The 24178-nt window shown below is 42.0% G+C and overlaps 1 protein-coding gene across 18 annotated transcripts in view; it reads left to right on the top strand.

The window, feature by feature from the left end:
• CELF2 (CUGBP Elav-like family member 2) overlaps positions 1–24178 on the top strand; it is a 701166-nt gene that overhangs the window by 612651 nt on the left and 64337 nt on the right. For all 18 annotated transcript variants that reach the window (XM_084628178.1, XM_084628174.1, XM_084628177.1 and 15 more), the window contains 2 exons: positions 5211–5259; positions 14992–15126. In XM_084628178.1, the coding sequence (XP_084484304.1) occupies positions 5211–5259; positions 14992–15126 (184 nt within the window). The remainder of the gene's footprint in view (positions 1–5210; positions 5260–14991; positions 15127–24178) is intronic.

The raw sequence follows: 24178 nt of genomic DNA, 5'->3' as shown, positions 1-24178 counted from the left end.
TGTTCCAATTCCCATGTGGACCCATGTTAGTATCCATTTGTCAGATTGGAGTCCTAGTTTTTATGATACTTTGCACTGTGACCTTGTGGTTTAGTGGGTAGCGCACAGTATGGGGACTCAGGAGTCTTGAGTTCTATTTTTGGCTCTGCTGCTGGCAGACCTTGGGCAAGTCATTTCACCGCTCTGTGCCTCAGTTTCCTCATCTGAAAAATAGGGATAATGATGCTTGCTTCCTCTGTAAAGCACTACATAAGAGCTAGATATTGTTATTGTCTGTCCAGCATCATGCACATCAGTGGACCTACAGAAAACCTTGACAATGCAGGATTGTTCACTATTACAGTATATTTCTCCAGTTTGTTTTCAGAGAGACATGGGGCTTTTACCAGATCTCCTGGGAGGCTGTTCTACAGTCAACCTTGATGACAGAAAATACCAGTTGTTTCCTTTTACCCTGGGGTCTGAGGTGCATTCAGGGTGGTGTTGATGTGCAATTTTTTTTTACCTGCATTACTTTGTTTCTTCCCTATTTATTAACTGCAAAATCATTCTCATAAATACTGAACTTTTATAAGCAATGCTTCCTTCAAGCCACAGAAAAGCGTCTCCACTGTTTTTAGTTATGAAAGCATGACATATTGAGAAATCACTCACCTGGAGATACATAAGTGTATGGCTTTCTGATGTATATCTACAATAACTGCTTTCTGATAATACATGAAATCCTTCATTTCAGTAGATGACATGATTCTAGTGGGTGGCATCTAATTTGAAACAGGTTTATATCATCTGTAATCTTTTGGAGGACCTGGGAAAGTGCAGCTATTTTATTACTTTATAGCCTACAGTTATACAAGCAAGATATAAAATGCTCCAATTATTTTCCCTTTTGTTCATTGTAGAGGGAAGGGAAAGTACCTATTTAGCCCTTGTCTCTGCCCCCTTTAATTTTCTTATTCACTGCACACCACTTCCAGATTCAATTCCCCCCACACACACTTTTAAATATTTTATGGGTAGAGAGCTTATAATATGTATAGTCACGGCAGCTGTCTCTAGAGGTCAGCAATGAGTTTAATAATGAGATGCGAACCAGTGACTCTGTAAAACCCATTTCAGGTTATAAATGGCATGTTTTATTGAATCTAGTGTTAAAGGTTGCTAACTTATCAATTGGTGATGGCGAGGGTTAAACAAGCTCAACATGAGCCCACTCATGTAAGGAAACAGGGTAACATTTTTTACCACCGTTTTCTTTCCAGATGCCCTGTTTTTATGTTTTGTACTCACCTTACTGTGGATGTTCTGCAGGTTATTCTCACAGGGCCTGATTCTGATCTCATGCTAGTTGGCCCTAATGTAACTCTGTTGAGTACAATGAAGTTACTCCTGATTTACAGCTGTTGGTGAGGAGAGAATCAGGCCCACAGTTTTGATTGAGAAATTTTGAAGTTCAGTGCGAACCACAGTCACAACTGAGTCATGAGTAGCACTGTGAATTTTTTTTCGCAAAAAGGACAAACTAGTGGCTTAATAGCAAATCAGTGGTAATTATGCCATGATGAAAGTTACAAGGTGGGCGAGGTACTATCTTTTACTGGACAAGCTTCTGCTGGTAAAAGAGACAAGCTTTTGAGCCACACAGAGCTCTTCTCCAGACCAAATACCAGCAAGCTCCACAGAAAAGGTTTTAGGGAAAAGGCTGTTTCAGAGAAGATTAGTTTGCTAGAGTTAACCTACTTCTACCAGACTAGAACTTATCTATTTTCTTTTATTTGTAACCATATCTGTTTCTATTCTCTTTGTTTAGTATCTCTGTTTATTAATAAACTTATTCTTGTTTTACTATAAGTTCTTCTTAGTGTGTGAATACAAAAGTGTGACTTCTCAGCTCAGCTAGCAGGCTAGTGTGCATAACTCTCACTCTGGAGACAGCAGACTTGGTAATTTCGGAGAGTGTCTAGTAACAGGGGCTGGATACTGGTGAACAACCCATTTCCAGGATGTTCGGGAACTAGGGTGCATCAAATGTTACCTGGAAGGCATAGTTAAAGCTGGCAGAGCTTTAGAGGAACTTGTGTGGTTGGCTAACAGACTGATAGGGAGCTGTCACTCAGAGCTTGTCTTCACTACCAGGGAGATCGTCGCTGCTGCAATTGATGCAGCAGGTGTCGATTTAGCGGGTCTTAGACCCACTAAATCGTCGGCACAGCACTCTCCAGTGGACCCTGGTACTCCACCTCGCTGAGAAGAATAAGGTAAGTCGACCAGAGAGCATCTCCCGTCAACGCAGTGCAGTGAAAACACTGCTGTAAGTTGACCTAAGCTACGTCGACTCCAGGTATGTTATTCACGTAGCTGGAGTAGCGTAACTTAGGTCGGCTTACCCCGGTAGTGAAGACAAGTCCTTAGTTTAGCTCTAGCAGGTCTCTCTGTTGCTAAGGCAGAGGGGTAAGAAGGCCACCCATAGTTCTGGGCTCCCTGAAAAAACATTGCTTATGGTGATAAAGTGCCAAATGATTATGGCTTTTTGACGGTAACCACTACAAAGAACACTTTCCTTATGAGCTTGATCCGCAATTGACATCTATGTCTAACCTCTCTAGGATGAAAATAAAAAGATCCTTCACTTTAGAACCCTAAACTCATAGAAATTATAGATGGAACCAGTTTCAGGAACCAGCTCTGGTCTAAATCTATCTGCTTAGATGCTGTAGTATTAAGTGCTGTATAAATACAGGAAGATAGTTTGATTCCCCATCTAGTGTAATAGGTAGGTTGAGTTGGTTTTTCATGACTGCATGTTCTCCAGGGCTTTGTCAATCTGACATTACCCAAGCAATGTGAATTCTAGCACTTCCCTCAGGAGACTGTTCTCCATTAAAGACCTTAATGTCAGACAATATATCTGGAACAGTCAGCCTACATTTTCCTTTGCTCATTGCTCCTAGTTACACCCTCTTGCATCACCCTAGACAATTCCTTTAGCACATTGATGACTTCATCTTTCAAATGCTTAGCAAAGAGGCAATGCAGATAATAGGCTCATTTAAGCAAGTTACGCCACTTTTTTCTTGTTTGATTTTTTTTCTCTTGATGGGCGTGATGCACTTTCCCACATTCCCATGAACTTAAATTCCCCGGCAGTGCACATAGAAACATAGGACTGAAAGGGTCCTCACAAGGTCATCTAGTCTACCCCTTTCACCCAACCCACCCCACATTGAGGCAGGATTAAGTATACCTTGGCCATCCCTGACAGATGTTTGTTAAACTTGTTCTTAAAAACTTCCAAGGGGTTTCCACAACCTCCTCAAGTAACCTGTTCCAGGGCTTCACTATCCTTGTAGTTAGAAATTTTTTCCTAATATCTAACCTAAATCTCTTAATATTGCTGATATCAAGATAACAATTAAACATCAGGTAAAGGAAACAGAGCATAATAGTCATTCCCCTTCCCTATATATTAGATGAAAATCAGAAAGATGGCAGACGGGCACTGGGCTGTTAGAGTCTGGTTGGGAAATAAATGGATCAAAGAAAACGGGATTGTTAAAATAGAAGACTACGTGCACCATATGGCTCTGTTTGTTCCTTAAGGCACTGTAGGGAATGAAACAGAAGAGGTTTTGCAAGTCGTGCAAGGAATGTATTGATTTGTGGGACTGAGGGACATTCTGAACTTTGAGCAGATTCTATGGAAGATTCACAATAATGTTCTCTACTTGCCAAGGAATCCAGCAAGTACAGCATTGAAAACTAAATACCACTACCAAAAACCACACATGCTAGTCATTTTCTCTTCCTCTCTGGCTCTAAGCACATTTGACGTGATTGTGTGGTTCCCATCTTCTGCTTAATTGTTGATTTTCCAATTCCATATTTGGCATCTTTCTTCAATAAAGCTGGAATAGCAGTTGACAGTTTCAGGCAGCGCAAGCCCTGTTGCGCTCATAGCGTGCAATAATAGTACAGACCATTCAACATGCCTGTGTGAAATGTGGAGGAATTACTGAAGAAAGGTCTATGGCCCCAATCCTGCAATGAGCTCTGCGTCTTCACACCCTTGCACATGTGCAGAGCGCCACTAAAGTCAGTAGATCTCTATGCGACCTCAGGTGTCTTTCCCAATAGGACAATTTTCAGGATCAGTGCCTAAGGCTTGAGAGCAACAATAAGAAATGACCACTGAGGTGCAATGGGAATTTGTACACCGAAACTGCTCTGCAAGCTCATCAGAGATATTCTCTTAATAGCTGTCATGTGCTTGCACCGTGCTAAGAAACGAGTACATGGTGGAGATTTGGGGGAAGGTGTAAAAAACAAAAAGAAAAAGCTCCAGTTTGTAATGTGTTTTCAGATCAAAAGTCTTGTAGCTGCCAGGGGAGTGACATGGTGCAGCGCCCCATTCTGAAAGGCAAAGTCTGCCATTCCAAATGCGAGACTGTAGATTGCCCTTGTGTACAGCACATTGCGTTAATTGCTATATAAGGCTACACACAGGAGTTTGCCTATTGTTTAGAAACAGATTGAAAAAGAAAAGTGCATTAGGAGGTGTGATGAAGCCAGGATTGTAGCCACATCCTAAGGGCAGCTTGGTGAATGAGTGATTAAAGTGTTTTGAAGAAAAGGCCCGTCACTAAGCAAGCAACACCTATGGGAATCACAGAACTTTTCCCCTTTGGTACTGGATGAGTTGTTGTCACACACTTCTTAATCACAAACCAAAGTTCATTTGTTAAACCAAACAAATCAAGACGTGTAGGTTTGAGTTGCTTCCTGGCATTTCTTAGATTACTTTAGAATTTTGTCTCTGTTCTGCTAGTTGTTAACAAACTCAAGAAAAGAAAAGTTATAAGCTGGTAAAACAGAAATCATGCATGCCATAAACCAGTGAGGGCTGTAACTTGAGAGGTCTTCTGAAACTAAATACAACAAATTAAAGTTTATATGAGTCCTATGGGTCCAGTAAATTGTGGGGGTTAAGCTTGCTGGTTATAAAATACTCCTTTAACATTTTACTTTCAAGAAAAGCCAATATTAAGGTATCATTTGAAATTTATATCTTTCTGACTTGCCAGCCTATTTAATATTGATTGTGTATCGTTTTAGCCCCCTGAGCAACTAAAATCAGCAGTGCCAATAAAAGTAAAATGCTTGACTTTGTGACTGTCTAACCTGCTTTACTGTCTTTTCATTTATATTTTTAGATGCATCATCCTATTCAGATGAAACCCGCAGATAGTGAAAAGTCCAATGGTAAGTGATTATCCTATTTCCTACTTAATGTGTGTGCATGTGTCTCTTTTCATTTAAAAAACATCTGCAAGGTATGGCTTATGCTTTTCTCTTAATACAGCTAAAACCCTTTAAGAAAGTGTCCCTATAGCTGAGAGGTCTGGAAAAAAGTTGACCTGCTTTGAACTCCCAATTCAGTTTAAAGAAGGGAGGAAATGTCCTTTCCTCTCTTCTTGATACATTCTCTGTGTCATGGCTTTGTTTTGTTTGTCTCTTGTTGGTATCCTGCTACAGAAGTTGTGGAGTTCCTTAGCAATTAGTAATACCTGATGCTGATAACCTTCTGAGATTAAAATAACATGGGAGTGGAAAGAGAAGTTCCCATATTCAGGAAAATATTTAAGCACTGTCTGAATTGGACTTAGGTATATTCTTCAAGTTAAGCATGTATCTAAACACCCTTCCTGAATAAGGATGCTTCTCTGACTCTAGGCTCAATTTAGAATCAAACTGGATGTTTTGCTCTTAATTATGAGACCCATATTGACTCTTGTTTTATGTAGGGTACTCTAGACCTCTCTCAAATAAATATGATGACAATAATATCTATTCAAAATTTAGGTTATTGACTTAAGGAATATATATGATGTGCAAAATATACAGTGTGCTAAATCTATAAAATATATCAGATCTGCATATTCCAAGCATTAGACAATCCTGATGGTAGGGCTGCCTGTGTGTGTTTTGTTTAAAAAAAATCTATACATCTTTTCCCCCTGGATTCATTCCTATAATTTACTAAAATATATGTTAAAAAAATCACCTTCCTTCCTCGATTGCAAGAGCTTCTTTTCCCCATAAGGCTGACTTAATCAGAGCCAGTGCCTTCCAATAGGCATCTCTGCACCTCATTAATTAGTAATCAGGGCAGAAGCCATGCACTTAGAGATCTACATATCTGCAAATGTAAATTATGATTGGGCTCTAAATCTCTCCGCAAGGTTCTGCTAATTGTACTGCGTCCCATTTTTAGCCTTCTCCACAGACTAAAGTTAGAAGGAAATTAAAACTTTGTCCTGTGGCCCTTTCCACATTGAGGACAGCTTTAAAAACTGGCCAGGTGCACAGCGGAACTGGGCTGGCCCTTGTATGAAGTGGAATGGGGAACTCACTCTTCCGTTGGAGAGGTGCTCACATAACCTAAACTAAAAAAGCCCTCACCACTAGCACAAAGTCATCACCCGTGTTTGGATGCTCAGCAGAAAGACCAAGTAGTCTGAGTATGCAGACTGGGTGAAATCCTAGCCCCACTGAAGTCACTGGGAGTTTTGTCACTGATTTCACGGGGAACAAGATTCCACCCCAAGTATTTATCATGCTCTCAATGGACAATTTTTTTCTCCTCTGCAAGAATACTGCACAAGTCCCTATGAACTAATTAAGTCCAACGTAAGCCCTACATGGGCCTTTCTACATAGAGTAAATTTGATTCTAAAATCTCATGGACAAAATAGAAGTGCAATAGATAATTGACCAAAAATGAACTACCCCCTCATCCCTAGAGCTTGTCCTCCCAGAACAAGACTCAAGCACATTGGCAAAGTGTTGTAGGGAATTTTGTAATGCCTGAACCGGTACCATGCATAAATGCCTTGCTCTCCAAGGCATTCTCCACCACCTTTCACCAGCACTAAATACAGTTAAGTTACCTTTTTTTCCTTCAAAATTCTCCTAGATTTTGGGAGAAGGCACAGAAGCCCCAACTGACCAAAGCAAAGTAAGCAGGTGGAATTGCCTCCTTTAAATTAATCTTCTGAAGAAAAGCAAAAGATGTCTAATTTTCATATGCACATTTAGAATGATGAGAACTCTTTGTTGTTTGAAGCTGGAGAGGAAAGCTACTACTATGGTGATGAATGTCGTGTAGCACCTTAGAGATACAGGAAGTAGGATCGGAGCCATAGAGTGGGAGGTGAGGTAGAGATTTGGCAGCTAGGGGGAGCAGAGTGGTGCAATGCAGAGGAACAGCTGGTATCTGTTTTCTGGCTGCCACTGTGCCAGCAGCTGAAGAAGGGTGTGTGTCTGTGCCAATGGCACACTGGAAGGAAAAAGTATGCCATCAGCAGGGCACACAGTGTGAAAAGGGCTCCGGAGGAGGAGAGACAGGTCTAGGGAAGAGATAAAGAGCTAACCAAGGTGGGTTGGTCTTTGTGATGGAAGTTCTTGAAACCCTTTGATCTCTCACCATGGAAGCTGTGCATCAGAACTGAATGGTCCACTTGGTTTTATTGGTAACTAGAACTTCTAAAAGTTCGAAGAGCTTGAAGACTCCTGTTGATCAAAAGTTCCAAGTAGCTCATAGATAGCTTCGAGAGAACGAAAGCAAGCACAGACTGCAGTTCTCTTGAGTTTACCAACCTCTGTGTAGGGCTGATGAGACCCGATGAAGCTTGATATGAGTTCTGATGTTCCCTTGGTAATTTTACAGGATTTCTAAGACTCGGTATTTGCTGAGTGACAATGTTGAAAATCCTATTAAGATGGATGATCTGGTTTGACACCAGTTTGCCCAGTTCTGGACTCAAAACCAAAATTTGTGTGAAGGCTTTGCAATGTTCTGTTTAGTGTCTTTTTTTTTTAAATTGCTCACTTCTGAATTCCAGGGCTTGACTTGCAATGCCAAAATATTATGGGAAGAGAATTTCTGCCCCAATAGGAAGCAGAAAGCACAGTAACTTTCACACAAGCTTCTTGTGAGACTTCCAGATGCAAGAGGGTTTGGATGAGCGTCCAGACTTGTGGGCACTTGCATGAAGTGGCCCTGAACTGTAACCCTCTTGTGCTTTATGTGTCACCTAGGAGCCAATCCTCTGCTGACTTATCCTTATATCAACCTCCAGAAGCCAAGCTTGAGACAGGGACCTCTATAGGAGTGATGTGGTACAGACATCTCCTGCACATGCCTGGTTATGGAATAGCAGTGGAGCAGCACCTCACCACTTGTACAGTTTCAGGGCATTCTCAGCCTTTGTGTCCACCTAATCAGGGTGGAATGGCTGGTGAATATGGGTAGCAGCCTCCAGACTTGCTCTCCATCCCTCTGTATGAAGGGTGAAGGTGGGCCTCTGCAGAGCATGACAGTACACTGGCCTTCAGGTCCTATCTCCTCCTATGAAGATGCAGCAAAATGTAATTCTTTTCATGGTACTCAGGGCTTTCTGCAGCTAGTGCAAATGGAGCAGCATCCTTAGTGCTAATGAATTTATTTCACTGGAGGATGCTTAAAATAATTAGCCGATAAACTTACCTTTCCTAAAAGTTCTTCCTTCCAAAAGATGAAGTATACAGTATATGGTGCTCATGAATTCATAGAGTTTGAGGCCAGAAGAGACCATTGTATCTTCTAGTCTGTCCTCCTGTACATCACTCAGTACTCAGCCCAAGAACTTGTGTCTGGCTAAAGCATCTCTTCCAGAAAGATGCGTAGTCTTGATTTGAAGATTTTAACAGATGGAGAATCCATCATTTCCCTTGGTAGTTTGTTCCAGTACCAGTCACCCTCTTTTTTAAATATTTAGGTACTGGGCTCTAATCCGGAAATCATTCAAACTCTTGCTTGACCTTAAGTAGTCAATGGGACTTATTAACATGCTTGAAGTTAAGTACATTCTTAAATGCTTTGATGGCTGCCTGTACCTTCCATTAACATTAATGATGGACCTCAGGGCAGATATCCCGAGGACAGTATACACCCATTTTTGTAAAATGCCTACACTTCGGGGAAACCAAGAAAAATTCTCCATTGCAATATCCTGGACTTGTGTTCTGATTCACTGAAAGGGTGAAGAAATGGTTTTGAAATCCTAAGTGGAGAAACTTGCAGATTTGGAAGCAGTAATTAAATGCCATATGTCAGCACTAACACATAGAAAAGTTGTTAATTAATTCAGGCAGTTCCAGATCCAGGTGTGACTTTGACAGATTGTACACTAGGGTTTTTCGCCAGCTTACAAATAAGGATAAAAAATCTTTTTTTCTCCACTCTGGGGGAAAAAAAACATTTGTACTTAAATAATTAACCGTTACTTGATTGGCTTAAAAGTGAGGATAACTTATTCTGCGAAGGAAATAGCGTTCTTGATATATTTAAATATGATAGCTTCAGTCACTTAAGAGTATGCTGCCATGTATTTTCACGATAGAATTTGAGCTTCAGGGAAGAAAAATAAAAATTTAGCAAACCTTAATAGCATTTTTTCATTACTTAATTGTTGTTTAAACATTCTCCTGCAGTGCTGTGATCTCAAACACAGCCCCTTGGTTTTAACATATGAGAATCCATAACTGACATGATGGACTGGGAACAGAGAAGTGAAAAAATATTAGTCAGTTTTCACTGTCCAAGCAAACTATAAGTGAAGTGTAAAAATCAGACACTAAGGTGCACTGCAATGCAGTGACTTCAGTGGGACTCGTCACAGGCTCCACCCAGGCAGACACAGCTTCAGGATTGGGTCCAATAGACATTTACACGTACACCCTAGCTGCTTTGTCCTGCTCCGGCAATGCAAAGCAACCATATGTTTGTTAACTGTCCGGTTATATCAGGTTGCATCTGCTTTACATTGCTAAAATAGTGCAAAGCAGCCGGACAGCAGTATTGAGTCCAAAATCCACCAATCAGAACCAACTCCTCTCCCCCACCCCCAAAAAAGTGATTTAAATAAATAAATAAATCATCCTTTTTGGTCTGTCTTCTGAATTTTGAACTGCTCCTGTCTGCCCCAGATGTGTGTGGGTGGCAATTACAGGGTGAAAATAAGACCTGAGAAACGGGAGGCAGTGTTCTCTAGTGCGTAGGGCATTGGACTGGGCCTCAGGAGACTGATTTGCTGGCTGACCTTGGGCAAATCATGTCCCCTCCCCATGCCTCAGTTTCACCGTTCATAAAATGGGGATAATGATGCTGACCTCCTTTGTACAGTGCTTTGAGAGTCCAACCTACGCCTACCCCCCGGCCAGGCTCCAACAGCTGGCTCTTGTTTCTAACCTGCATGGGATGGGGCTTCCTCTGGGGTCTTATCTCTATTAACTCTTCACTTTTCTGGACTATGGTGGGAGGTGAGGCCACTGCTTCCAAGATTGGAGGAAGGAGGCCTGGTTCCGCAGTGAGTGCCTCAAGTAGGCATTTTAGCACCTGGGGTGAGCAACCATATTTGAACCCCCTACCATTTTTTTTTAGTTACTTCTCCACTCCCAGGGCTTTACACCCTGGGCGACTGCCTCGCTCACCCCACCCCCACCCCCCAATTAAGGTCCTGTCCGCTGTGTGTGCCATTTCTGAGGCTCCGCTCAACTCTGAGCACACAGGTCACCACATACTGCAAGCTGCAGTATGTGACGTATGTGTCACGGCAACCTCTAGTGGTTAAAGTAGGGTGACCAGGTGTCTGGTTTTCAACTGGAACCCCGAGTCGAAAAGGGACCCTGGCGGCTCCGGTCAGCACCGTTAAAAGCCCAGTCAGCGATGCTGTGGCATTAAGGCAGACTAGTCCCTACCTGTCCTGGGGCACCACGCTGCACCCCGGAAACAGCCAGCAGATCTGGTTCCTAGGCGTGGGGACCACCGGGTTCCATGCGCTGCCCCCGCCCCAAGCACTGGCTCCACGCTCCCATTGGCCGGGAACAGGCCAATGGGAGCTGGGGGGGCGGTGCCTGCAGACGAGAGCAGTGTGTGCCACATAGCCTCCTGCCTCCAGCCCCCCGCCTAGAAACCGGACCTTGTGGCCACTTCTGGGGCGCAGCGTGGACCCAGGACAGGCAGGCAGACTGCCTTAGCATCGCTGACCGGGAGCTGCATGAGGTAAGCCTGTGCCCTAACCCTTTACCCCAGCCCTGAGCCCCCCCCAACAACCTAGAGCCCCCTCCTGCACCCAGATCCCTCATCCCCAGTCCCACCCCAGAGCATCCCAGCCCCCTCCCATACTCCAAATTTCTCAGCCATGCTCCCCAGCCTGGAGCCCACTGATGAACCCCAAACCCCTCATCCCCAGCCCCATCCCAGAGCCAGCACCCCCAGCCCAGAGCCCTCACCCCTTCCCGACCCCAACCTCCTGCCTCAACCTGCAGCCCCCTCCCACATTCTGAATTCCTTGGTCCCACCCCTCAGTTTGGAGCCCCTCCTGCACCCCCAACCAGAGCCCTCACCCCCTCCCACAGCCCAACTCCCTCCAACATTTCTTGCCCCACCCCAGGGCCTGCACCTCCATTTAGAGCCCTCACCCCCTCCCGCAGCCCAACCCCCTGCCCCAGTCAGGTGAAAATGAGTGAGGGAGGGGGAATGTAGAGAGCAGGGGAACAGGTGGGGTAGGGGGCCGGATCTGGGGGAAGGGGCAAGGGTAGGTTATTCGGTTTTGTGCCAATCAAAAGTTGGCAACCCTTGGTTAAAGTGTGAAACTGCCAGCCACACAGACAAAATCTGTGAGCTGCCTCCATTTTACTGTGGGATACCCCCGCTCCCCTGCCAAATTGTTCAGGTGTATTTGACCTGTAGTCCTCACAGACCTTTAACTATCAATACCCACAACACTTCTTGTATATCATGGAAAGACTGAGGCAGAGAGGTTAAGTAACTTGCCCAAGACCACAGAGATAATCAGTGTAAGGCCTGGTCTACACTGGTGGGGGCAGGAATCGATCTAAGATACGCAACTTCAGCTACGAGAATAGCGTAGCTGAAGTCGACGTATCTTAGATCGACTTAGAATCACTTACGGCACGTCCTCGCGGCGCGGGATTGACAGCGGCCCCTCCCCCATCAACTCCGCTTCCACCTCTCGCCGTGGTGGAGTTCCGGAGTCAATGGCAGAGCGATCGGGGATCGATTTATCGTGTCTACACTAGACACGATAAATTGATCCCCGATAGATTGATTACTACCCGCGGATGGGGCAGGTAGTGTAGACATGGCCTAAGAACCCAAGAATTTGTGGCTCCTATCCTATGCTGATAGGAATAAATCATGCCTTTCTCTGCATGAAAGTGTATGATATTGTTTTAAATTGATATCATCCCTTACAACAGAGGTAAGGCACCTATGCAGGTTTTATCTTGGCAGTGCTCCTTTAAACAGTCTGTATGGTTAGGCATTTAGCCAAGATAAAATTACAAATTTCTTAAAGTTTACCACTGATCAGCAGTACCAAACAGCATTGGATGTGAGGCACGTCATCCTACCGATATGTCTTCTGTACACTGAGCATTTTCCTTGAAATGTGCATTTTGAAGATGTACAGTACACAGGAGCTGGGTGTTTAATTTTCTATAAAATCACCCTCCAGCTGAAAATCTTCAAAATCGTTTTAGTTAAATGGCATATTTGTAGATTTACTAGTAAGAGTGAAGGAGGCCAGTGAGGAGTTTGTCATCTGCTAGTGTTTGGAAAATTAAAAAACATCTTAGCATTTGACTTTGGGGGAGGGGAAGTTAAATGGCAGTTTGGCAGAGCAGCATCTTCCTCTTTTCTCTGTAGGTTGGAGGAAGGGATCCCCTGCATCCATTAAGGTTCCTTATTTTTTATCTTCCACTTGAAGATAAAAATTCTTCACCCTTCCCTGTAAGCAGGAGCAGATGGGACACCTTTTGGGGCAAGAGTGCAGTTGCTTAATTGGCTGAGGCAATGTCGTTTGTAGGATTGAGCATGGAGCTGGGAGCTAGGGACTCTTGAGTTCTGATCCCTGCTCTACTGCTCAATCACCCTGTGGCCTTAGACAGGTCACGTGACTTCTCTGTGTCTCAGTTTCAGCATCTGTAAAATGGATGTTAATCGTACAAATACCTATATAAAAAAATATGGGTCACACTTTGTGTTATGGTTCTGGTTACTAAGGATGAACAAATGATTAATAGATGTAATAAAGAGTAAAACGATTGAGTCCAGCACGGTACATAGCTTGCTTATAACCCTGGCTCACAACATCATCTGCTGATGTGCTTATATGCATCTATAACCCATACTTCTCAAGTTGTAACATCTTTATATCATCTATTAATCATTTAGTAACCTTTTATAAACCATATGTAAATGGGACCTTAATATCAAGTGTGAATGAAAGTGCTGAGACTGGACATATCTCTGCTGAGCAAACCACTCCCTTTTCCTGGGCATTGAGTTCATGCCTGTTTCCTGCCAGCCTGCACAGCAAGAGGCTGGACTCTACGAATCAGTCCAGATGGCAGTGCATCGCCCTATCAGGGACCCAACCTACATCTAAATTCTCTTTATAAAAAAAAAAAAAAAAAAAAAAAGTACATTTCCATTAGCTTTTGGGGTTCTGGAAAATGCATTTTCCCTATGCTTGCTTGTGTAAAATAGCAGAATGCCTTTCTTAACCATTAAGTAAAGAAGTACTACCCAGTAAAAAAAAAAAATTACTCCAGATACCTCTTCTGTCTTCAATAAACATTAGCTTCTGTTTTTCTTGCTGAAATTATGTTAAGGGCACTAAAAGTGTTAATACCAATAAAATCCCATGAAAATATATAGGTTTCTTGCTTCTCAGCTGCAATTTATTCCATTTGACAAACACATGCTAATACATGCAGGGTGGGTTGGGGTGCAAAGGAAGATTCATTTTTCATAAGCACAGAAATGAAAATATTTCATTAGAAAAATAATTTGCACAATAGAAATAAATAAGTGCACCACAGATACTCTGGAGTAAAGCTTTCCGTCTGTCTTTGCTTCCTGCAAAACTCTGGCAGTCTGCTCATTAACAGTGAATTGGATTTGCATGCCATTTCAATAGCAGAAGAAAGGAGAATATAATAACCCCTTAGATATTTTTTTAATATAGGGGAGATAGTGAGTTAGCATTAAGTCTTCCAGATCGGAACTGGGTTATTGCTGTTTACTCTGTCTTTGACACCAGTCTATGGCTTGAGCTTTTGTTAAACTTCAGAGCCAGCATACACACCCAGCTAGAGCGACCTACTTTATGCTGGCCGTGTGGACGATATAGAAAGGAGATAATCTACCGATATCTTTGGCAAAGTTCCTGTTGTATTTCTTGCAAACTCAACATCATTACCAATCAAATGATTTGGCTTTTGGAAAGTAATATGCACTCCCCTTGTTGAAGTGCTGCCCCTGGAACATACATTGTGTCCATTTGAAGAGAGACTTCTGTGTCATTATTGGAAAAGAGAGAGGAAAATTTAATGCATTATTCTTTTCATTGCAGTCACTACAAACCTGCTTCTGAGTGCCATGCATTACAGCTGCTTGAAATTGAAAGCTAGGATCCTTTTCATATAAGAATGTTTCTGTAGAGTATTTTTCATTATCTCATTTTGCTATGTGCACTTCCCCCACCACCACCGCCCGCTGCCTGTTTTGTTTCCTTTCATGCATTTGGGAGCTGGGGTGGGGGGAGAGGGAACATATTCAAATTAGAATCTATGCAAAAATATCTTGAGTCTCTGACACAGGATGCTTCTTTCTCTTAGAAATCATGATGGGGAGGGGGATGAAAAATGTCTTATTCATGCAACTAATATGACAATAGCACTCACAAAAAGAGGGGGGGAGGAAGAGGGAGAAGGGTGATAAGTATAAAGTGTGAGCCTTAGGACTTGTCTTCAGTTGCAGAGCCAGACTCACATGACTGGAACTTGGTTTGATGTGGTAATGAAGCATTGATCACAGGGAAAAGATGAAATGGCCTTTGCTCATTCATTATTTTTATCTTCTAGCTGTGGAAGACAGAAAATTGTTCATAGGAATGGTTTCGAAGAAGTGTAATGAGAATGATATCAGGGTGATGTTTTCTCCATTTGGCCAGATAGAAGAATGCCGAATTCTTCGGGGACCTGACGGGCTGAGCCGAGGTGAGTGTGCAGTCTATAAAGTCTCTTTCCTTAAGTGCTAATTGGAGCTATATGTCACAGTCAGGGTAGATGTAGCCACTGTCTGCAGCGAGAGGTTACACTGTAATATGTCCCACGTGACGGAGTTACGCACATGAATTTTTCACAGTGACTGAAATTATCACCTTTTATTTCAAATGTCAGAAAGGTCTCAGTGCCAACATATTGACTTGTGTGATCACGCTGTTTGTCAGATTGAAAGGGTACCATTGAACCCTGACATCTCCTATTTTCCCTACCACAAAATCAAAGATACACACACACTCACACACACACACACTTATTTGTATTTTGCACCAGGGAAAACAAATGACTGTTTTATGGCATCTGGGGCCATGCAAACTGGTCCATGCTATAGTATCCCTCTACTCCCGCATTCTTTGTAACCATACGTAAAACGTGGGTCTGTATTGCCTCTGGAATAAAGGGGTTAACTTCTAGAGTTTTGCTCAGACAGAACTCATGAAGGGAGCTTTCATAGCTCAAGTCCCTAGGTCCAAATAGAGCCACCACAGGCGTGCTAAACAGCAGTGCATAGTGCAGTCATATGAATAACCTGAATTCTGGACCCCATGCCAGACTCTTACTTTATTGTGTTGGAAATTAAGTGCAATGCAGACTTTGATACTGATCACCGCCCTCCCCCACCCATTTAGATATGCAGCATATAGCATTTTGTACCTGGAAAAGGCTCTTGAAAATATATAATAAAAAGAAAAGCAGATCTATATCAATGACCCCTGCTGCATATTAAGCCTTTGTTGTATTGACCTGGAATTACTTAGACAGAACAATGCTTCCCACCAGCTAATGACATATGGAACTGAATTGGGAAGAGGATCAGGACAAGCTTGTTGGCCTTCGGGGAACAGTGCCATGATATCAGCTACCACAATTTAAAGGCACAGGCAGTAAAAACTACTCTAAAATGTGGGGTTGTAAATTCTATTAAGGAGAAGCAAAACTCAGTCATTCTGTTTTGGATATTTTTTCCCCTCTAAACATGAAAAAGTACATAGGAATCACAGGTTTCAGAGTAACAGCTGTGTTAGTCTGTGTTCGCAAAAAGAAAAGGAGTACTTGTGGCACCTTAGAGACTAACCAATTTATTTGAGCATAAGTTTCGTGATGCATCCGATGAAGTGAGCTGTAGCTCACGAAAGCTTATGCTCAAATAAATTGGTTAGTCTCTAAGGTGCCACAAGTACTCCTTTTCTTATAGGAATCACAGTTTATGCATTTTATTACATTTTCAAAACATGGAAAAATGTAGAGAAGAATGTGTGTTTTTTTTAACTTCTGAAGCATATTGTTTCTTTTAGACTCTGGTTTCTACAATATGTGCAGCCACTTGTGGTTTTTTAAAAAATTATTCTGTGCAGCAGTTTGTCCACAATGGATATAAAGTCCAGCAGAATAGGTTGGGAACTGGGTGTCGGTATGTCGTCTGTGAAGGCAGAAAGCAGGGGCCATGGCATCTCCATGGAAATAAGGATAAAAAAAATCATGCACTGAAAAAAATGCTCTGTTGATTAATGGGAAACCATATGTTCTGTTTGTGGGCATTGTACCGAGGAAAATCAAGGCCTACAATTATACAGACTTAGACTCTGATCCCACAGCTGCTTGACCTTCAAGAAGTTGCATGATCCTGGCTCAGGAGTCTAACTTTAGATAGTCTTTTTATTTATTTTTTAAATCTTGGCCACAGGAAAGTAAACCTGCAGTGGGGAGTTGCTGGATAACTATTTAAATATTTAGACTAGATTATAAACTAGAGAATCAAGTCTTTGAGTCTTACAAGAGTTATTTGACTCCTCCGCAGAATTCCAAGTATTCCCCAAGTCTTGTTCAATAGAGGTTTTCCATCATAATCCCAGATCACGGGAGCCTACAGGAAGGGGTACGATGGGGGTATTTTTATTCCTCAATAGGTGGCAATTGCTATCGCCAGTTACAAATTGATTGAGTATTGCAGTGTAGCCCATTGAGCAGATGTTGTGGTAATTTAAGGTTAATGTGCAAGGCTTTCACCTCTGGAGACGGAAGAGCATGTTCCAGGTACGTCACACTCAAACAGGTATTGGAATGTATTGGCTTAGCAGAGCTATAGCCTCTCTAATATTCAAGTTTATTCTGACAGTCACACAATAATATGATACCAGGCTCTCTTGTTTCCTGCCTGTTAAACTTGAATTGCTTTCTACACCCATGCTACAGCCCAGTTTCCAGGCAGATGTTTGTCAACTTCACAAAACCACCAGACCAAGAGAGAAAATCAAGCACTGGGAAAGTGCCGAGCATTGAAGAGCTGAACTGAAGTCCTGCAGGAGAGCTTTGGGTGGGAGGACTCTTGCGTGGCATAGAACAGAAATTGGGTTCTTTAAAAATAGAAGGAAAATTAATACAATTAAATCCTGCAACAAATTCCAACATTTAAATGGATTCTCATTAATTTTACTATTTCCAGTATGTTAAATTCCCCATTGCCACATGCCATCTTTCTTCTCATGTGTAAGAGCCCACAGCTCAACCATGCTTCCAGATGGGAAGTCCCTATAAAGAGAGGAAGGATGAATGAAGAAGAGTCACATTCTTGTGGGACTGCTGTCATCTCAGCACACCGGGCATTTGGGAGTGCATAGTCCTCACAGTCCAGCAAAATAAAAATACAATCCATTATGCTCTGCTTGAGTATTTTATCTTCTTCTCAATCAGCGTGCCTTAAAAATTAGCATATTATGATACCTCAGAAATAAAGAGCATGAAAAACACATTTACTGGTATTTATACAAACTTTGGAGCTTATTTGGAGACATTTGGAGTAAAATGTCTTAGGGAAGGAATCTTTAGTATTAACAGATGTGAATTCTCAGTTCCAAAGGACAGCTACTGACTAGAGTGCTAGGCAGAACAATTCAGTTTTGTGCTGTTATTTTTCTCTAAGTAAGAAATGAAAGCTTTCAGTCAGCTTTTGGAACCTGTTCACGGTAGAGTAGCAACACTTTTGTTTCTAGTATAGCAATGTTAGACTATAACGTTGTAGGGTAGGCCTAGGATCATAGTCTACTCACAGTTGGAACAGGAAAAAGAATCCCTGTCTACAATGGTAAAGGAAAATATAACACTCTGTGATGAGTGTGATATAAGTGCTTAGATAAGGATACAGAGAGATTGAACTGGTTGTTGCTAGTGTAGTTTCAAGCCAAGAGTAGATACGGTTCTAATAAATTCACATCCATTCTGCCACTGTAGATAAAGGTCCATCCTCATTTCCACTCCAAATTTGTATTACCAGCTGTTTGAAACTCGTGTAAAAGTAGCCTAAAGACATCATACAAAGTCTCAGTGATGGAGCAATATATTTTAAATGCCCTTTCTAGTGTTTCCATTTAATCACGTTATTCCCACTGATGTTTGCTCCTGCAACTGAAAAATGGTTTGCTTTTTTCATCTGTACCTGGTTTGGCTGCAACCTAGGTACAGTGAGTAGATAGTGACCAAAAGTCATTATCATCTGATGGCTGTTTTACAGCCCCTGTGAAGTTAGTGGGTTGATATGGAGCAGTTCCCAGTTAGTAGGTGTCTGTTTAAGAATAAGAAAACGCAACTAACTGTCTAAGCAGAGAATTTGACGACTGAAGGGTATGGAGACTGTCCTATTCTCTCATCGCTACAACTCAGGTTCATGGGGCTGCATAGGGAATCTTGTGAATGCCTTTCCTGTATCTGTTCTACAGGTACAGGGATGCAGCCTCCAGCTTAAACCACTTTTTAAAAAATTCCCATTGTTGATGTTGTGCACTACCCCCCATTGTCATGTCAAAGCAAAAGTGAACTGAGTGGGACGATTAGGGGTTTAAATCACTTATTGCAAAGGGTTTCCAGAAATCTCTGAACTTTTTAAAGAAACCCCAATGTCCTGGCTCCTAGTCCTGAGATCTGTCTACAAGAACGCTGCTGCCAACATGGACAGCTGTGAGCTTGTGGATGGAACATTCAAATGGTAGCCAGAAGGACCTGAGTTTGATTCACAAGTCTGCTGCTGACTTGCTATGTGACCCCAGGTGACTCACTTCATCTCTTTTTGTGCCTCAGTTTTCCCATCTACAGTAGAACCTCAAAGTTACAAACACTTCGGGAATAGAGGTTGTTCATAACTCTGAAATGTTCGTAACTCTGAATAAAATATTATGGTGGTTGTTTCAAAAGTTTACAACGGAACATTGACTTAATACAGCTTTGAAACTTTATTACAGAGAAGAAAAATGTTGCTTTTAACCTTAATTTAAATGAAACAAGCACAGTTTCCTTACTGTGTCAAATTTTTTAAAAAAACTTTCCCTTTATTTTTTAGTAGTTTACATTTAACACAGTATGGTACTGTATTTGTTTTTGTCTCTGCTGCTGCCTGATTGCGTACTTCCAGTTCCAAATCAGGGTGTGGTTGACTGGTCAGTTTGTAACTGTGGTGTTCATAACTCTGAGGGTCTACTGTACCTTTGTAAAGTGCTTTGAGATCAGTAGGTCAAAATCACTATATTACTGCTAAGTAGTATTAGTCAATAATAATAATAAAATCCTCTTATCCTTATCATAGGAGCTCCATATAGCAAATTACACAGATGTATTGCTAAGTACAGATTTATATAACAGACACTGTAGTCAATTGGGTCAAGAGATTGCATTGAAGGAACCTGCTAAATATGTGTACAGACAATTAGGTCTAAAATGTGCATTTGATAAGGTCTCTAAATGCATATTGACACAGCTTTTAAAGTCTTTTTGTCTGATTTCAACATGACAATATTAAGCAAGTCAGGCAAGTGCACACTTAGAGTATTAAAAATCTGATAATAGGGAATGTCTGTTTTAAAAAGCAGATAGGAATGGTGTGGGAATCAGCCCACAATCAGGCAGATCAGGCAGCTTTGCAAAATTCCATTCATCCGCAGTAAGTAGGGATTGTTGGTTTGTTCATTTAAAAAAAAGGCAAAATATCGTTGTTCATTTTTTGCATTATCACTTATAGTAAAGAACAGGTGAGTAGTTTCTGTGCCTGGAGCAGGAGATTTTCTGACTGATATTCAGAGCAGCTTTGCAAGGCTGAAGTAACATAATGTGCTACCCCTGAAAGTGATCTGGGTTTGTGGCCAGCCTGGCACTCCTCAGGGTATGTCTACACTGCAGATAGACGGTGACTTGGCTTGGCCAATGCTAACTGACTTGAGCTCACAGGGCTCTGGCTTAAGGGGCTGTTTGGTTTTGGTGTAAAACGTTCAGGCTTAGGCTGCAGCCTGAGCTCTGGGACTCTCCCCCTCACAGGGTCCTAGATCCCGGGCTCCAGCCTGAGCCCAAATGTCTACACCGCAATTGAACAGCCCCTTAGCCGGAGTCCTGCGAGCCTGAATCAGCTGGCCTGGGCCAGCCGCGGGTTTTTAATTACAATGTAGACATACCCTAGGTCTACATGGGGCGGGAGACAACACTGTTCAGACTATATGTTCAGCTTCTTGAAGGGAGGCTTTGATAGTGCCTTTTATATGAGGATTTCAAAGCCCTTTATACTACAACTTTGCCACTCTGCCATTTTTCAGATTGTTGAAAACTGTGGCAAGGTTAGTGTTTCATTTGTCCTTTTGCCACTGTGTAACTTTTGAAAAGTTGGAGGAGTTTTGATAAGTTAAGAGGAAAAAGCGTGTGGGAGCAGGGAATGGGAACCAAAAAAACTAGACATTATTCATGTTGTCACATTCAGTGTCAAAACAGAAAATTAAGAGAGAAGGGCAAAAACAAAAATTTGAAATTAAAAAAAAAAGTCAAAAAAGAATCAAGGGAAATTTGTCTGATTTGAATCAAACTTGAAAATTTTGAATTGAAAAAGAAAATTCTAATCAAACTTTTCCCGTGAAAAATTTCAAATGACAATTGTGAGTTCAAAATATTTTGTGAGGAGGGAATGTCTTTTTCAACACTCTGTCATATTAAATGATCTCCTTAAGGCTGTGTCGGAAGTCAGTGGTAGAGGTGGAATACAACTGAGGCACCAAGACTCCAAGCTTCTTTCTCTAGCCACTCCATGACAAAGCTAAGTATCAGATTTGCCCTCATTACACCTTCTCAACATTCTTTCACTAGAAAGATTGGCTTGAAGCAGGACAATAATGACAAAACTTTCCATTTCCAGAAAGTGGGTCACTCAGGTTGCCAATAAAAGGTGGTCTTTAGTGTTGGTCTAACTCCAGTTTGGTTCTGTGTAAATTTCAACTACTGGGGCCTACATTTTCCAAAGTCATTAGTGATTTGGGGTATCCAACTTTGAGACACCTTCATAGACTCTGATTTTCAAAGGATTTTCTCGGAGGGATTTTTTTTCTTTTGCCACTAAAATGGGCATGAGAAATTGAACCTGTATTCTGACCTCTAGGTGAAGAAGGCCAATCAAGGCCAAGATTCCAGCACATTGACAGAGCATTGTGGGAAGTGTGCATTGCTATTACCTTGCTGTGTCTCTGATATGTGTAAACAGATGGCTTCAATTTCCAGGACACTCAGTCCAACACCTTTCACCAAAATCCTTTTTTCGTTTGAGCTGAGATAGTAATATTAATACTTTGCTGTTATGTAGAACTTTTCATCAATGGATCTCAAAGCACTTCACAATCTTTAATGTATTTAGCCTCATAACACACCTGTGAGGCAGGGAAACATTATCAGCTGTTTTTACAGATGGGGAACTGAGCAGCTAAGTGATTTGCCCAAGGTCAAACAGAAAGTATGTGGCAAAGCAAGGAGTGGCACCCCTATCTCTCAAGTCCTAGGCTAACTGCTTAATCACTGCACCATCCTTCCTCATGCTTTCTGCACTCATGCTCAGGGCTACCAGATCTGTAGAAAACAACATAGAGTAATCCCTGCTGTTAGCAACCACCCAGGGGCCTACCAAAAATCTAAGAACATAAGAACGTCCATACTGGGTCAGACCAATGGTCCATCTAGCCCAGTGTCCTGTCTTCTGACAGTGGCCAATGCCAGCTGCTTCAGAGGGAATGAATGGACTAGGTAATCATCAAGTGATCCATCCCCTGTCGCCCATTCCCAGCTTCTTATCTGTGCTATAAACTATTTTCCGTCTTACAATAAATATGTAGCAGAATTATACACAGTACACTTGGGGATACTTTGGAGTGGTCTCTTAAGATGGAACTTTGGAGTGGTCTAATTAGGATGGCCCCTTGTACAGGTTACACTGTACTACTTGCCCAAGTTTTACTTTTAATGAAACACACGAACATGTGAACCAGAGGAATTCTTGGGCACGAAAAAATCCCGTGCAAACCCAACCAGAAATAATTGGACATGAATAGATCCTTTCCTTTTGTAGACCTGTTCCAAATTGCTTGTCAGTTTTCATTTTAACAGTGTCTTCTATTTCTATAGTGCCTTTCTTCCCAGAGACGCCAAAGCACTTTACAAATTTAAATAGGCTGCGCTCAGGGATCACTTCAACAGTCACTGATGTACACTCACCTCTGGGATGAAACGTGGCAGCTGATAGACTGGACACAACACCCGTATCATTTAGGAGAAGAAGTGAAGAAGAATGTTGTATCCAGTTGAACTTGGAATTTGGAAACTCAAAACACAATCACCAGACCGCATGCAACCTGTATAGCCAGAGGCCGAGATTTTGAAGGCAACATTTAATGGGATTTGAGCATCCCAGTCTCTTATCTGGCTTTCAAAATTTCATCTTAAATCTTTCTTCTAGGTCACGAAATAGTAGATTGATAAAAAACCACTGAGATATTTTTAAATACATTTGATTCTTTATTTGATGTTTAGATCCATTCAGGCCAGTTTTTTCAAACTTCCATTATTAACTCCACCTTTAGCCACGTAAGTAAAAGTGACCTGATTCACAGATATCTGTAGTTCTCACAGCTCGCATTGACATCACTGTGAGGTGTGGGTTCTTAGCACCTCTGAAAAATAGGCTAGTTTTATTTAGGTGAAATCACATTTGAAAATGTTCTGCTTCCTATGTCATTCACAGGTCTTGTCAAGGTTGTACAGACGTTCTTACCGTGCATGTGCTTCTGGGGTGGCAGCTCCAATGGAGATCAATGCCGGCATAAATAAATGGGGCATCCTTGACTTCAATGGGAGCATGGGTAGGCCAAGACTTAGCGCTTTTGAAAATCGTCTTGGAGCAGAGATTCCTGGGATTTGGGGGGGAGAGAGGGGAGAGGCATTAGAGATGTATTGGTGATAGGTGAGAAAAGACAAAACATCCGAGTTTAGATATCCTTTCAACTGACATGACTCATGTAATCGATGTGTTTCCAAAATCTGCTCTGTGTTAGGGCAACATGTTTCCCTCTGATTCCCTCAGTAGGAGGAAATTACTTTGAGAAACCTTTCCCCAGTCGATCATTTATCTGTTCTAACAGGTTAGAAGGCAGCCTTACAGAAATAAGGGAAATTCCTCCCCTTTCTTTTCTGTTCGTGATCCCTGACATTTTGAAAGTAGAGATAACAAATAATTGCAAGGTGAATTACAGGTTGGCCACATTTACAAAATGATTTTTGTTGTTACACACTTGGTGATTTAAGGGGAAGTAATTTCCATGTTGACTTGGCAACAAAAATTTGTGTCTTCATGTTCTTGTTACTATATTTTCCTCTCCTCTTCCCCACTCACACCTACTTCCCCCTTCTCCCCCCCCCCCCACCCCCCGAATGAGCTCCACTGCTCCTATTTGTAGTAAGAGAATTTCCGAGGCAAGGGGCTCAGCCATCTAAGGAGCATAGGACTTGCCATAGCAGATCAGACAATTGGTTCATCAGGTCCAACCATGCTGCCTTTGTCAATGTCCGATAGCTGATGCTTCAGAAGAAGCATGCTCCTTGCCTTAGGCAATTATACAGTGTTTTATATGATGAGGTGAGGGGATGTGGAAATCCTTCTTGATTCCCACAGCTTACCCCCTGAAGCATGAGATTTGATTAG

The sequence above is a fragment of the Lepidochelys olivacea genome (assembly GCF_965140295.1).
Source record: "Lepidochelys olivacea isolate rLepOli2 genome assembly, chromosome: 1".
NCBI lineage: Eukaryota > Metazoa > Chordata > Testudines > Cheloniidae > Lepidochelys > Lepidochelys olivacea.
Note: the sequence above shows the minus strand (reverse complement) of the source record. Positions and strands in the feature narration are given on the sequence as shown.